The 16,390-nt window shown below is 36.9% G+C and overlaps 1 protein-coding gene across 3 annotated transcripts in view; it reads left to right on the top strand.

The window, feature by feature from the left end:
• Positions 1-8,037, top strand: part of LOC140211220 (interferon-related developmental regulator 2-like) — a 46,578-nt gene extending 38,541 nt beyond the window's left edge. For all 3 annotated transcript variants that reach the window (XM_072280834.1, XM_072280833.1, XM_072280832.1), the window contains 5 exons: positions 989-1,097; positions 2,003-2,137; positions 3,287-3,415; positions 4,328-4,423; positions 5,693-8,037. In XM_072280834.1, coding sequence (XP_072136935.1) covers positions 989-1,097; positions 2,003-2,137; positions 3,287-3,415; positions 4,328-4,423; positions 5,693-5,773 — 550 coding nt within the window. In that variant the 3' untranslated portion in view covers positions 5,774-8,037. The remainder of the gene's footprint in view (positions 1-988; positions 1,098-2,002; positions 2,138-3,286; positions 3,416-4,327; positions 4,424-5,692) is intronic.
• The last annotated feature ends 8,353 nt before the right edge of the window (positions 8,038-16,390 follow it).

Raw genomic sequence — 16,390 nt, 5'->3', positions numbered from 1 at the left:
TTCCTCCAGCATTGTGTGTTTACTTGGGAGCCTTGAGATTGGTCAGTAATTAGTAGTATTACAATTGTAAAGCCTGTTTGTGCACACGAGAGAACAATAGCCATTCTATGGCTTCAGAAGAAAATTTTAGATGGCTTGTCCTTAAAATCAGTAGTTGTTTGCATAATGTAAGTTGCTGATCAGAGCAAAAATAAATAAACCATTCTTGAATGTTTTATTATTTATTTATAGATACAGCGGGAAATAGGCCCGCACCGCCCAGCAACCCCCTACGACCCTGATTTAGCCCTAACCTAATCACGGGACAATTTACAATGACCATTTAATCTACCCTTAGTCTTTGGAGTGTGGGAGGAAACCGGAGGGCAAGGGTAAAACTCATGCATTCCACTGAGAGGATATACAGAGACCCCTTATAGAGGATACCAGGATTGAACTCCGAATTCTGACAACTCAAGCTTTAATAGCGTTGCACTAATTGTTATGCTACCATGGTGCCCATTCAAAATTTAAATATTTTGAAAGAATGTTTAAATTTTTTTACTCTATTTCATTGTATGTCAAATTTCCTTTTTAAATAATGTGCCGAAGCTAATTAAGCAGCTTGGCAGAAATTAGAATTTGGATTGCTTCATTGTAGCCTCTTGCATAGCTGACATTCTGAAATGATCGATTCAGCTGATGTGACAGGCAGTGAGCCGGTCAGTTTTAAATTGAGCACAAGTCAAAATATGCTGCTCTTCTGTTCTCTAATTCCCTGACAATGACAGTGGTGCTGTTCCCCCTGGATGCCCCTACCACAACCCATGAGGCAGATACACACATTTGGACTGCCTTCCTCAAATGAAGTAACAACAGTACTATCTCTTAGGTATCTGTGTCTTTGGACTGCATAGAGAAAATAAACTTTAATTGAAAGGAAAACTTCTAAGTGTTCTACTGATTTGGTATGGAACTGTACTAATGAATTATTAATCATATTTTTCAGTCATATGCCCAAATTACCTGGCCTCCTGTGTAGTGACAACGTGAGTTTGCGAATAGCAGCTGGGGAAGCGATAGCACTTCTGTTTGAGTTGGCACGCAAGACTGATCAAGTAAGGGACCTTTTAGTGTTCCTTCTGAGAGAGGAGAAACTCAAATTCGATATTTTTTCCCTTTTAGCAATAGTTTACTATTTATTTTTGGGAAAATATATTAAATATTGAGGGGTTTGGCACTTTTTTCCCCACCTTCTCAAATGTGCTTCTTGTGGGAATTAGAAGTGCTGTGTTTGTGTCTAAGATTTTTGGTGTTGTTAATTCTATATATGCTATATTTTCTTTAGTTTCTTTCCTCTATAGGGAGTCTGTACATCCTCCCCATTGAATGTGTGAGTTTTCTCCGGATGTTCTGTTTCCTCCCACACTCCAGAGATGTACCAGATAGGTTGTTGAGGTTTGCTAGGCGGCATGGCTTAAAAGACCGGAACGGCCTATTCCGTGCTGTCTCTCTAAATAAATAAAATAGAACATTAACATCATGATTGAGCATTTGTGGTCAACAGATATTTAAGTGAAGTCTGAATGGTATTTCCAGGTTTGAACAAAATTTAAATTATGTACTAGTATTTATGATTTAATCTTACTTGTTGCCTTGAGAATGTATTAACTGGTGATGAGTAAAAAATTTGATAGTTCTTTTGCATCTGTCATCAGAGCCTTATAATTACAGATGCCTAAAGAGAAAAGTATACTAATTGCAAAATATAACCCTAGTTATATCAGGTTGAGGTATGTGGTAGAGAGCTTGGATAAATAAGTTGGATTAAGCTTGAAAAAAATTTGAGTTGCTTTTGAATCCTGATGGTGCTAAATTGTATTGCACAGTAAAATGCCAGTATTCCTTCAAACTGAATGATTTACGTATATGAAACTTGCCCTTTGATGCTCTGAACTAGTGATTAGCTTTCAGCTTTATATTAGTTCTGTTATCTGATCCCATTTTCCTGTGTTATTTAAAGGACTATTTGTATGAAGACAACGGCCAGCTCTGTGAAAAGCTGAAAGCATTGGCAACTGACAGTAATAAATACAGGGCCAAGAACGATCGGCGAAAACAGCGCTCCATTTTCCGAGATGTCTTACATTCCATTGAGGTAGTTTTATTGGGGATGCCATTGAAAGCAAGAAATGTTGTAGTCAGTACAAATGGATGCAGTAGCCCCCTGCAGACACTGACGTATTTAAATACAGGCCAACATGCAATTATAGATTGGCACACTCTCAGAGTTGCCCTGTTTCAAATCTTAAACGAAGTTTCCATCTTTTTCCTAAATCGCTATTGGGAAAATGTATCTGATACTATTTTAGAAATCACTGAAATAGATGATGCAGGAATTACAGAACTCTGCACTTATTTGATTTCATACTTCCCATATTGCAGCTGTAACTGTTACCTATTAATGATTGTTCCAAAATTATGGTTAACCACGTACTTCAATTACCATGGTCCGTTTTATGAAGGTTCTCCTCTACTGCTGTTGGGTCAGGAGTTTCAGGATTCAGACACAATAAGAATGAAGGCATTACAATATATTTCAGGTCTGGATCCTGGAGAAGAACATGCAGGTGTTAAATTTCTGAAGTGCATGTTACCCTTTTGATAGAAGAGGTGGAGTTTTGGGAGTGCAAGTAATTTTTAGATGAAATGCACTTTAGCCGTTGTTTACTGGCAGTTACAGTGCCATTGGCCTGCTTGGTCTTCGATCATATTCATTTTAATTTGTAGAGCTGCCCTCATCTTGATTTTAATCAAACACTTTGCTTGTGACACATTGATTGTGAAAAAGGTTTGGTGTAACCCTTGCCACATGATACCCATTTTTGAATTGCCTGGGGGCCACAATATTTATCTGATTGGTGCAAGATATAGTGATGGTACAGCAGTTAAGTTACCAAACCAGTAATTGAAAGCCCAAAGTCAACAATGCAAAGATATGCATTCAAATCCTAATTGAATTTGATAATCTGGAATTTAAAAAAAACACGACAATAATAAAGTTTATTACTAAAAATTACAGGAGTGCTGTAACAATATAATTTCCCTCTGGGGAAGAAATCTGGTGTCCTTGCCCAGTCTGGCTGATGTGTGACACCATGTGGTTGACTCTTAACTGTTCCCTGTAAGTTGAAAGGGAGATAAGTGTGAATAGTAACAGCTGACCTTGCAGTGCCTGCATCTTAAAATAGTTTTATTTTAAAATGTGATCTTCATTATGAAATCAATGATGTCCATAACTGTGTAGGATGAAGACTGTCCAGAGGAAACAGTTAAGTTTGGGGTTGAGTGCCTTTGCGTCGACAGCTGGGCCAGAAGAAGAGCTTATGATGCCTTCAAAGAGGCTCTTGGGTCTGGTATCAGACACCACCTGCAGGTAAAAGCAACAAGCACAATTCCAATTAATTTAGTAAAGCTCATTTGGTTGAATCTGTGAAATTCATTGCCACAGACAGCTGGTATTTTTAAATTGGGTATATTTAAAGAGGAGATTGATAGGCTCTTGATTAATAAGGGCATCAAAGGTCCTTTTGTAGGGCTGTAGGAGGTCATGAACATGCCAGATGATTACAAAGAAGATCATGCTTTTCAAGTGTAAACTATTTAGTAAAGTTAGAGGGAGAGTTACGACGTTACAATTCCAGGGTGTTACATGTTACAGCTGTTCAGGACGTTGGTAAGACCATAGCTGGAGTATGTACATTCTGATTACCACACTATTAGAAATAATGTCATTAAGCTGGATGATGCAGAAAAGATTCACAAAGATGTGATCAGGTCTGGAGGGCTTGAGTTATAAAGAGAGGCTGGATAGGCTGAATTTCTTTTCCCTGGAGTGTAGGAGGCTGAGGGGTAACCTTACAGAGGTATATACATTCATGATGGGCATAGATCAGATAGATACGGGTTCTGTTTCCCCTAGTGGATTTAAACTAGTGGGCACATAGAGTTAGGGTGAGGGGGGAAGCTTAAAGGTATGATTTAAGATTACTTGGTATCTGGAATGAGGAGAAGGTGTAACAACAAGAATTGGACTGGTAGTTAAATGAACAAGACTTAGGAGGATATGGAATTAATGCAGGCAAGTGGGATAAGTAAAGATGAGCATAATCATCAGCAAAGGTACAGTGTCTTTTTAAAACTTTTCCATAACCGCCTATTTCCAGCCCATTTTTTATTAAGTACACTCCATGGGCAAAGATGAAGTGATCTGTTTAAACTAGAAATTGTTAAAATAATTCTGGTGATGACACATCATAACTTTTTAATAACTGAATTCATTCTGCAGCACAATGAATTGCTGCGAGATATCTTTGAACTTGGCCCTCCTCTAGTATTGGATACTGCTGCTATCAAAGCCAATAAAATTTCAAGGTTTGAAAAGGTATGTGTTTCTAAAGTCCAAGTAAATATTGATATGAAACGTGCTACATATTTAAGTAGATTATTTAAAATATTATGCAAGTTTTGTAGTGTTTTTCCACTTTCCCTTTCCTCAATCCATTGGGAATATATGTGAATGCATCACATTTTGCTCCTCGGCTACTAAGGGACAGATGTGATGTAGAGTTTTTCTTTGCAGAATTTTTGTATAACAAATTGTAATGGGAGACTTACACTTTGAAGTAAAATTCAAGACATTCTAATTGATTAGCAATTCTATTTGTAAATTCTAGGATGACTTTTTCACTCTTCTTCCCTTTTTACCTTAATGGAGTTGTTCCTATGAAAGCATTGCTCAGGAATGTCAGATCTCAGTCTTAATTCATTGCCAAGTTGCTTACAATAAACTGGATTTATAATTGAGATATGGTCCACTGTTTGAATAGTTGTCTAGTGTTTTCTTTTTCATCTTGTATATTCTGAAGTCTTTTGTAATGAAGTTGGTCATTTCAGTATTGAAGCTTATTGTTTATGAACCAATCAGTAAATTGTCTATCTTCCCTTTGACTCCTGATTTACTGACTAGCACAAACATAATAGTGTGACAGGACTTGAGCATACTCCTTTCATGGTAATAAAAAAACTGTATCATTCCAATTTAGGCTAATTTACCATGTACATTGAAATAATAAAGACTGGAACTGCTCAGCAGACCAGGCATGATCTGCAGTAACTGAAACAGTCAATATTACAGGTCATGGAGTGTTTCTAGAGTTTTCAGTTTTGATTTCAGATATCCAAATCTGGAGGGTTTTTTTTTCCATTTAGAATCACCCAATACATTGTGATGATCGTGATGAGGTGCATGCCAGCTGAGGAATATTTGCCTTTGTTGCAGGAAACTAATCTTTGGAAGGTGCACTGGTTTTCAAGGGCATTCGCTATATGTTTTAGGGGCAACTTCTTTCTCTCCGCCATCAGATTTCTGAACAGACATGAACCAACCCATGAACACCACCTCACTATTTTGTATATATACTGTACTGTATGCTGCTGTAAGACAACAAATTTCAGGATTTGTATCAGTAATATTAAATATTCTGATTCTATTAAAGTATAAGCAGGATGTAAGCTACTACCTATTTCTTCCAGTTGTATTGTATTCTATTTAAAATTTTAAAACTTTTTTCTAAGGACATGGCTATCAAATATTTTATAATTATTGTCAGAAGTAAAAAAAACTGTTTTGCTTTTTCTATTTTTGAAACAGCATCACTACAACTCTGCTGTGTTCAAGGCAAGGACAAAGGCAAGAAACAAAGTCCGTGATAAAAGAGCTGATGTACTTTGAGAAACCAAAGCAACCATCATGTCAGACCTCTGTTGCTGCTCACTGTGAATATGAATTACATTTGACAGGGTTTTCTGAATTGTGTAAGCAATCATGGAGCCTTTTAACACTGCATGTACACACAAATTGTTGCTGTGTTGACTTTTTATTTAATTGAATTAGCATTTTAAATTGTGTAGAAAATTAACAGATTCTCTGTAGGATTGCCTCTAAGATTATGTTTCTATCAAATCAAACCAATACAGTAAATTATCTTTTTTCCATTTGATCCCTTGCCTTGCAAAATGAATTTGTAAAGTTAATCATTTTGTTGAAAGTATATTAATGGGGAAATTGATTAAATATTTCAAATTTATTTAATTTTGCAAAAAAAAGAAAATCCTAAAAATTAAAGTAGGTAGAATTTTCTATTTTTTCCTACCTACACTTTGTATCAGCAGGTATCTGCTTTTTAAATATAGGAATAGTGAGATCAACTGGGACAGGAGTTGGATTTGCAGAAGGTAGTATACAGTTCATTTGGTGATCAAACGTGATATCTGAGTTGACATTATTTCTGGTTACACCTGTAAGTTTAAACTCAACTCCAAACTTTTGAATTCTCATGGACGTAGTCAACTAATTTTGTCTTGTGATTTCCGAGATCTTTGTCCATAATTTAAATCATGCACCATATGGAGACTGTTTACGTTTAGTACGGTTTACTTAAAAATGCAAGCTTCTGCCTTTATTGCATAAATTTTAGATTTTTGCTTCATTTGTGTATAAGCAGTATTGTATTTCTTTTCTGAGTCTGTGGAATTTCAATCTTAAAAGTATTTATTCAGGGCAAATAGATTTACAATAGACTTGAAATTGAAATATTGTTCATTCAATTTGTATCAAAGAATTAGTAGAACGGAAAATGCTTTTCATTAATTCTAGCCAAATGAATGAAACAATTGGTGCTTTTAATATTTATCTTGAATTTTGTGTTTATAAAACCTATTGCTTATGTTACCTCATTGCGAGGGTTTCTGTCCCAGCTTCTGACTGGGTAGGATTTGCACGCCTTACCAATATTGCTCCAAGACCAGAGTGCCGACCGAAAATGGTTTTCTTCTTCTGGCCAGTCAGTTGGTGTATCTGTACAAGGTGTACTTGAGTATTCTTCTTTTGGGAAGTGTAACATCAGAGAAGGTACAGATTCACTGGAGAACAGTTGAACCATGTGTCCTCCAATTTGAACTGGGCTTCTGAGTGATTCCATCCAAACATACAATTAGTCTACCAGCTTAGTGAGTGTTAGTGCATCAACACATTATTTTTAAGAACTACACAAATAATAATGCTATTGGTATTTACATATTTCCCAGGAGTTGTGCTTTTTTAAAAAATCTGGGTGCTGTGTTTGTACAAACTTACTAATCTTGAACAACACTCAGAAAATGCTGGAGGAACTAAGCAGATCAGTTAGCATCTATGAAGAGCACACTTCAGTTCTGATGAAGGGTCAACTGTTTATTCTTTTTCATAGATAATACCTGACGCTGGGTTCCACCAGCATTTTGTGTGTGTGTTACTGTGGTTTTCCAACATCTGTAGAATCTCTAATTCTCCAGAATTTTCTTCTTGTGCTATCTCCATCCAAAATACAGAAATCTTACATTATTTTAGCGGATTTATGTTTTGACTTCAGTGCTTTTAGTTCTGCATCCAGTCTTTCTTATGTCTCCAATCAGTAGGCTGAAAATATACCTCTTGGAACAAAAATCCACTGCAACTCGTACTGATATAACATACTTAATACTTTCTGATTATGGCATTTACTGATTTAATTTCACTAAAATCCAATTAAAATGAGGAATAAAGCTTAGCATTGGTTGAAGCAAATTGATGAGTAATGTAGAGTTGGTAGTTTTAAGCCTGTTATAGTTCCATTTTATTTGTTGGCGGTTTGGCTTGTCTGCAGTGCAAGTGAATCTCATACCTGAATGGCCAACAACCACCTGTCAGATTGGAAACAAAACTTACAAACATATAGGCCTTACTTCCCTTCCCCAGGAGATTGATTTAAGATAGATTGCATTTAGGATTCCTAGAGATCCAAGCACCTGGTATCCACCCAGTTTGATGGATTTGCCTTCAGCCCAGATTACTTACAGGTGTGTTTATGCAAACTGTTTCTGGCTATCAAATTATTTTACTAAAATGAGGAAGGAATTCTGTATATGTGCCTTTGCATAATGTGTGCTGTATCTGAAAGAGCTTATTAAAAACATTGTGAAAGTAATTCTACATATTTTTGTATTGTTGGTGGATAATTAATATCACAGTATGATTCAAAACCTGTCCTTAAATAGAACAACCTGTAAAAAGAGTTTACCAATGTTTGGGCAAAATATATACAATATTTTCTGTCAAGAAATGAAATGTGCTTAAGTAAACCAATTTATGATGGAAAAAGTACAACTTTAAACATTACAATGACACAAAGCATTTTCAAAAAGCCAAACTTTCAAATTTTTAAACTAAGGTAAAACACCATTTTATTGCAATTCAGAAACTAACTGCCTCAAGCAGAAAGTGCCTGAATGTTAGTTCTATTGCCTTTTTAGAAGGTTTTATGAATGACTTAATGCAATAAGTAAAATCGAGCAAATTCTTGGTGCCCTTCTACACATACACTTTTAATATTGTTTATATATTAATATAGTTCTTTTAATATTGTTTTATTAGTTGTTAGTTATCACTAACCCAGCTTTTTATTTCTCAGGCTCTACCTTTTCAATTCAGATTTCTCTGGCGTAGATGGACCAAATGTGCTATGATGATTCTGTGTAGCTATGGCCATTCACGTGTTCCAGCTATGCCTGCCACCTTGTACTACATCTTCCCCTCCCCCATGTTATTCTGACTTCTCCCCTTCCTTTCCAGTCTGCAAGAAGGGTGATACCTCAAATGATTACTCTTTTCCATAGGCGCTGCCTGGCCTACTGAGTTCCTCCAACATTTTGTGTGTGGTGCTCCATGATTTTGTTTTTTACTCAGGCATATATGATGGTGAAATTCAAGAATAATCAATGTTTAATTCCATTTACTGCTACTTCTAAAAAAAAATTAAGTCCTTACTTGCATACAGCACAAAAGAAATAGCATTCACACATGGACCAGAGAGAATTTAACCTCATGCCATTAAATGTCATCCTTGTCTCAAAGCTCTTCACCCTGCCCCAGTCAACATTGTGGGAGCACCATTGACCTAGACCAAGATACAAATACTTGGACTACAGGATAGTTCAGAGGCAGAGTATCCCAGGGTAAGTTACCTCCTGACAAACTAAAACTTTGTTCACAATCTTCTCTTGCTTCTGAATACAACTCCCAGGAAATCTGACGCCATCCAGGTCAAAACAGTCCCCTTGATAGACACCACACCTGCCACCTATTAAAGCTCTCTAATCACTGGTATTTAGTGACTAGTGTGTATCCATTAGAAAATGTCCAACAGTTACTCAAAATGAGGACTGCACATGCAGGGGGAACATCACCACCCACAGGTCACAGACTACTTTTGGCCTTGTCAAGTTGTTGCCAATTAAGGATGGCCAAGAAATGTTGACTTTTCCAGTGCTGCCCAGGTACTGGAAAAGGAATAAAGGGAAACCATAATATTAACAAATCATGACAGAATGCTAGGTTAATGGGCATATCCTCCCCACGTTAGGGCAGCATTCTGTTCCTGTGAACTTCATGAACCCAATTAAATCTGGCCACAAACAGAGTTGCAACAGAGCAGGTGATGTGCACCCCAGTGCAGTCATTAAATCCATTCCAAGCGTTCATTCCTATGAACGTGCTGTACACAAGTTGGGCCTTTGTAAATTTTACACACAGTGCACCCTGCATATCTACAGATAAGCAAATACCATAGAAATGTGGATAAAATATAATTCCTTAATTTACCTGTTGTTGCTATATGCAGGAATAAGCCCTTCAAATCTACTGTATAATCCAATGTCATGGACGGACTGGTCTTTTGTTTCAGTTCTCTGCTGTCCAACTTCCTTAACATATGATTCCTCAGTAATATAATTCATATCTCAAGCTTCATTGTATTCAATTGCTTGACCTCCATAGCTCTGCAGAATAGCACATTCCAAAATTTCACAACTTGCTGAGAAAATTTACCCTATTTCGATTTGGAGATACATCTTTTCCTGAAAAGATTTGCCTACCGGAGCAACAGGTCAACGGCAGGCAGGTGCCATCTCTCTGGCCCTACATTCCTCCTTAGAACACCTGGAGAATAAAGACGCATACGTAAGGCTCCTTTTCATTGACTACAGCTCTGCCTTTAATACCATCATTCCAAATAAACTTGATTCCTAAGCTCTGGAACCTGGGCCTTAGTACTCAGATCTGCAGCTGGATCTTTAACTTCCTCACAGACAGGACTCAGGCTGTAAAAATAGGGGACGAGCTCTCCTCTACAATCACTCTGAGCACCGGTGCCCCACAAGGCTGTGTACTCAGCCCCCTTCTGTACTCACTGTACACCCATGATTGTGTAGCCAAGTTTCCATCAAACTCAATATATAAGTTGCTGATGCACAATTGTAGGCTGTATCTTGGGTATTGATGAGTTTGAGTACAGAGAGGAAATTGAGAACCTGGTAGCATGGAAGACAATAACCTATCCCTCAACGTCAGCAAGAAGGAGTTGGTTGTTGACTTCAGAAGGAGTAGCGCACTGCACGACCCGATTTGCATCGGTGGTGCGCAAGTGGAACAGGTCAAAAGCTTTAAGTTCCTTGGGGTCAATATCACAAGTGACCTGACTTGGTCCAACCAAGCAGAGTTCACTGCCAAGAAGGCCCACCAGTGCCTTTACTTCCTGAGAAAACTAAAGAAATTTGGCCTGTCCCCTAAAACCCTCACTAATTTTTATAGATGCGCTGCAGAAAGCATTCTTCTAGGGTGCATCACAACCTGGTATGGAAGTTGTCCTGTCCAAGACCAAAAGAAGCTGCAGAAGATCGTGAACACGGCGCAGCACATCACACAAACCAATCTTCCACCCGTGGACTTACTTTACACTGCACGCTGTCGGAGCAGTGCTGCCAGGATAATCAAGGACACGACCCACCCAGACAACACACTTTTCGTCCCTCTTCCCTCCGGGAGAAGATTCAAGAGCTTGAAGACTCATACGGCCAGATTTGGGAACAGCTTTCCAACTGTGATAAGACTGCTGAATGGATCCTGACCCGGATCTGGGCTGTACCCTCCAAATATCCAGACCTCCCTCTCGGTTTTTTTGCACTACCTTACTTCCCATTTTTCTATTTTTTATTTATGATTTATAATTTAAATTTTAATTTTAACTATTTTTACTATTTAATGTTTGTAATCCAGGGAGTGTGAAACGCAGAATCAAATATCACTGTGATGATTGTACGTTCTAGTACCAATTGTTTGACGACAATAAGGTATAAGTATAACAGTTCTTATTCTACACTTGCCCCATTGGGAAAAACATCCTCAAAGCATTTAACTTGCTAAGTCCCTTCAAAATCTTGAAGATTGGAAAGAAATAATATTTTTTCTAATTTCCAGAGAGTTTCCTATGCTCCATTTTTGACCAGTTTTTCCTCAGAACATCTCATCCCCTGACTGAAATCAATGTTGTGAACCTTTGTTACAGTGACTCCAAAGGAATGTAACCTTTATTGAGAGAGGTGAAAATATTACTGATAGTGTTCCTGATTTGAAATCAGCAAAATTGTAAGGAGTTACAGCAAGGCTTCAAATGTTTTGCACTTCATCTCCCCTTGCAATAAAGGGCACTTTTAGATTATTTGCTGTACGTACGTATTAACTTTGTTTCTTTTACAAAGGCACACAGACTCTAAACACTATATTTAGCAGCATCACAGTAGATAAATAATACTCTACTGGCTTTTGGCCAAGGTGGCTACCTCACATTTTGCTTCATAATGCTCCATCTGACCTGTTTTAAGCTGTTTATATCAAATTACATACTGTTTTCTCTATACAATTTACATTGCTAATCTTTATCATCAGAAAGTTTGGAAACAATACACTTTATCCCTATACTAAAATTATTAATATAAATCATATATTTTCCCATTTTCTCCTCAAACAATATTGTTACTTTCTTAACTTTTACAATCCATTGGGTTCTTTTACAAACTCTGGGTAAGTGATATTTAACAGAACTTTTTATTCTGTTTTAGTTCTCAGTCTATACTTATGCAATATATTATCCTTAACCCAAGAACTCCCGTGGAACTTTTAATCTATCATTTCCTTAAATACCTTTTGAGGATCAAATTAACCACCATTGTGTTCATACTTTTCTACTTGCATTCTCAAAGAACACTCGTTATTAAACATACATTTTCTTTCATAAAACATATTAACTCTGCCTCATTGTGTTATGTTTACTAAAACATCACTTTCTTCATAATGAATTTCTTCATTTTTCTGAACAGTCTATTGCTAAGCTAGTTGGCCTCTTCCATGTTGTATCTTCCCTCCCCCGATAAATAACAGTTACATTTTCTGTTTCCCAATCTAGGGGATTTCGGAGGATCAATGCATTCACTTACTCTCAAAATCATTGAGTGCAAGTCCACATTCCAGAGGATTTGCCAACTTGTTCTATTAGCATACTCCATAACTTTTCACTTGTGATCTCATTTTTGCTTCAATTGTCTTTTTAGTACTTTTAGATGTATATAAAATATTTGTTTAACATTTCTGCTGCATTCGCAGTTGAAAAACTCCCATCTTAGCTTTCACACAACCAAGATTTACTAATGCATTATGATCTCTCTGCTTTTTTCATAAGTTCAAAGTAAATTTATTGTCAACGTACATACGAGGGGTGATTGATAAGTTCGTGGCCTAAGGTAGAAGGAGTCAATTTTAGGAAACCTAGCACATTTATTTTTCCTACATTTACACACTTAGTCCAGCGGTTGTGGAGCATACAGATCCCTTCTTTGTAGAAGTCGACATCTTGGACCTCCAGAAGTGGCCTGAGGTAGAAGGAGATGAGTTATTAACTTCAAACTTTCTGCATTTTCACTCAGAGTTGAACTGCACGTGCATGTAACAAGAGCTGTACAACTCATCTTCTACCTTAGGCCACGAACTTATCAATCACCCCTGCTGTGGACCACTTCTACAAAGAAGGGATCTGTATGCTGTACATGTAGGAAGGGACTATGTTGAAAAATAAATGTGCTAGGTTTTCTAAAATTGACTCAGTCTACCTTAGGCCACGAACTTATCAATCATCCCTTGTCTATGTCACCATATACATTCTGAGATATATTTTCTTGCAGGCATTCACGGAAGGTACAAAGAAATACAATAAAATCAATGAAAATCTACAAAAATGAGCAAACAACCAATGTGAAAAAAACAAAACGGTTTAAGCAAAATACAAAAAAAGTAATAATAAATATATAAGTAATAAATAATATTGAGAGCACGAGTTATAGAGTCCTTGAAAATGAGTCCATTGGTTGTAGAATCCGTTCAGTATTGAAGTGAATGAAGTTATCCACTCTGGTGCAGGATCTGATGCTTGACTTCCTAAACTGGTGGTGTGGGACCACTGTCCAGATGACAACAGAAAAAAGAGGATGACCTTGATGGTGAGTGTCCTTGATGGATACTGCTTTCTTGTGAATGTTTAGTATTTTCATCCTGTTTTCTGTCTTTTGGTTTTATCCATCCCTTCCTGCTATTGCTAAAATGATTTCCAAATTTATAAGCCCTCTTTTTTTCCCCCCACCTAATAATTTGTTAACTGTTTTTGGGTTATTCAATGTGAATTTGTATTTCCCAATACATGTATACCTTTAAGAATTATAAAACTTTAAATAGCCTGTACGTTTTACCTATCACTAAGCTTATTGACGTATGGTGTCATTCGGTTCAGTGTGTCTAACTTCACAATGCACTTTATCCAAGCTCTCCTTTTGTACCTTGTTATCTACATTTATCTGAAAGGTATATCTTTATCTGTATTTACATTTACTTAAAAGGCATTAGTCAAGTTATTTGACCTCAGCTTCAGGCTTTATCACTCTCATGCTGAATGCAAAGTTCTGTCATATAATTAATCCTTTATCCCATTGGTGCATGTATATGTGACAAACGGCATAAGTGTTTGCAATAATTCCCAAATCCAGGAAATTGTCAGCCAAAGTTAATGAAAATAAATCTGAAATTCAACGGACTATCATTGTGCACTTAGCAAGTGGTAGTAGAAGAATCATGGAATCCTTTGCACAAGACAGCATTTGGCATGTTGTAATTCCACTGTAATTTTCAAGTTCAAGTTAATTATCATTCAACTATACATGAATATACCCAAATAAAACAGCATTCCTCCAAGGCCAAGGTGCAAATCATATCACTATTAGCACACAGTTATTTGAGTTTCTATTGCTTTCATGTCAGCTTGCCCAGTCTGGCCATTCTCCTCTAACCTCTCTCATTAACAAGAAGCTTTTGCCCACTGATCTGCCACTCACTGGTTTTTTGTTTGTTTTTCACACAATTCTCTGTAAATTCTAGAGGCTGTTGTGCCTGAAAATCCCAGGAGGTCAGCAGTATCTTGGTACCCTGGCTGGGCACCAACTATCATTCCATGGTCAAAGTCACTTGCATCAAACTTTTTCCCCGTTCTGATGTTTTGTCTGAAAAACAACTGAACCTCTTGACCATATCTCCATGCTTTACGTACAGAGATGCCGCCACATGATTGACTGATTAATGAAGATGTGTCCCTAATAAAATGGTTACTGAGCATATAGCAATGTAACAACCCATCAGTTAGCAAGTGGGAACAAAAAAAAATCATGGAATCCTAGAGCACAGGAGGCCATTTGACATATTATAATTGCACAGTCATGTGAAAGAACTCCAACTGCCTTGATTTCCTGTACACTTTCCCTGTTGAGAATTTAAGTAACAATTATAGTTTTCACTTTACTGCACCATTAACTCTGAGACCTTCTGATTCATCCAATATGTCTTTACTCTTCAGTGCTCTCTAAAAATGAGCTGCTTGGCAGAAATATAGCAGCTGTTCCTCTTGTCCTCCGATCCTGCTCTGTTCGCAGCTGCACTGATATCTGCTGCCTTGAACAGAAAACTAAGGGCTATTTTTAACAAATGTTCTCTTTGGATAGTTCCTATTTTAGAAGAGAATTTATTAAGTAAGTGAACGTCTGAGGGTTAACAGCTAGGTATTACCACTGATTTAAAAAACTTTCCTTTGAGTGTTTCAGAAACGAGATTTCCGGTGAGTTTCATCCAATGGGCTGCTTTTTTTGTGCATTTCTTCAGTTCAGTTCTGTCTGCAGAGCTACGCTGTAGGTGAGGGGGAAAGGAAAACAAAAGGAATTCATTCATTTATTTCAATCCTGGCACATTTAATCTGTGGTAAGTGAGTTTAAGTTTAGAAATACAGTTTGCTGGATAAGGTCAGATGTTGCAGTTGTAATGTAAATGTTAATTAATTTGTTGTACACTATGAAAGTGGCAGCAGCATTGAGGTATGCAAATAACAGTTAATTGGGAAAATATAGAAGTTATTGTCAGCAATTCCCTCTATCTCAGTCGGGATTCACTGTTACCTCCATTGTAATTGTAAGAAATCTGTGAATTGTTAATGCTTCCTGAAGCTATTCTTTCTGGAAAACGTCCTGGTAAAGACGTTTTCCTGAACGAATAGCTTTATGAAGCATTTTAAGTGATGAGATTTAAGTGACTCTTTAATAGTGTTACGAGCCATTACAAATGCTTAGGAAAATTTTGGTTCTAAGAAAATGTAATTTTAATCATAGTTTATAATTTCATCAAATAAAAATGTTTAATATTTAAGATACATAGTTTCTCACCATTTTAACAATAAGCCTATTCTTTTTTTGGATAATCAGCCACTTCCCATCAAATAGATATTATGTGTTTGTTTAAAATACATGTCAAATAACCTGTATATTAGTTTAAAGGCATTCCATAATTAACTCCTAAATGATGAAAATCTATTTTATGGCTCAAAGACCTTTTAATTATCGCCACAGGATAAGAGTACTTAAATGGGGCCGGTTGAGGACAGAAACATATCAAATGTCACTCGCTGCATGCTACTAAACCACACAAACAACAGATTCAATTCTTTTCCATATCGTATCAGTTATCTTAGCACAACAGTGTCTAGAAACTACAATACGTCAAGTTAAATTTTAAAAAGAGACGTTTTTATAATTGAACTAAAGATGAGCCAAGTTCATTCACATGATTGTTTAGTGTTGATTGAGGAATGGGTTATGTTCTGCTGTGACTCATGCAGTTGTGCACATACCAATTGAGTGAACTCACAGTTGAAAATTCACAACTACAATACGATGTTGAGGAAGGTTGCTGTAACATTGATCCTTCTGCACAAGTAGGTTAATTACAACTGTATTAGATAAGGACTGAAGAAGACAGGGGGCTGCTGTTTGAGGTTAAATCCATATCTGGTACATGGGAATATTTTAAAAGCCAGTTGACTTGAGCTCAGGACGAGCATGTTCCAGTGCGGTTGAA

The sequence above is a fragment of the Mobula birostris genome, chromosome 16, assembly GCF_030028105.1.
Source record: "Mobula birostris isolate sMobBir1 chromosome 16, sMobBir1.hap1, whole genome shotgun sequence".
Lineage (NCBI taxonomy): Eukaryota > Metazoa > Chordata > Chondrichthyes > Myliobatiformes > Myliobatidae > Mobula > Mobula birostris.
Note: the sequence above shows the minus strand (reverse complement) of the source record. Positions and strands in the feature narration are given on the sequence as shown.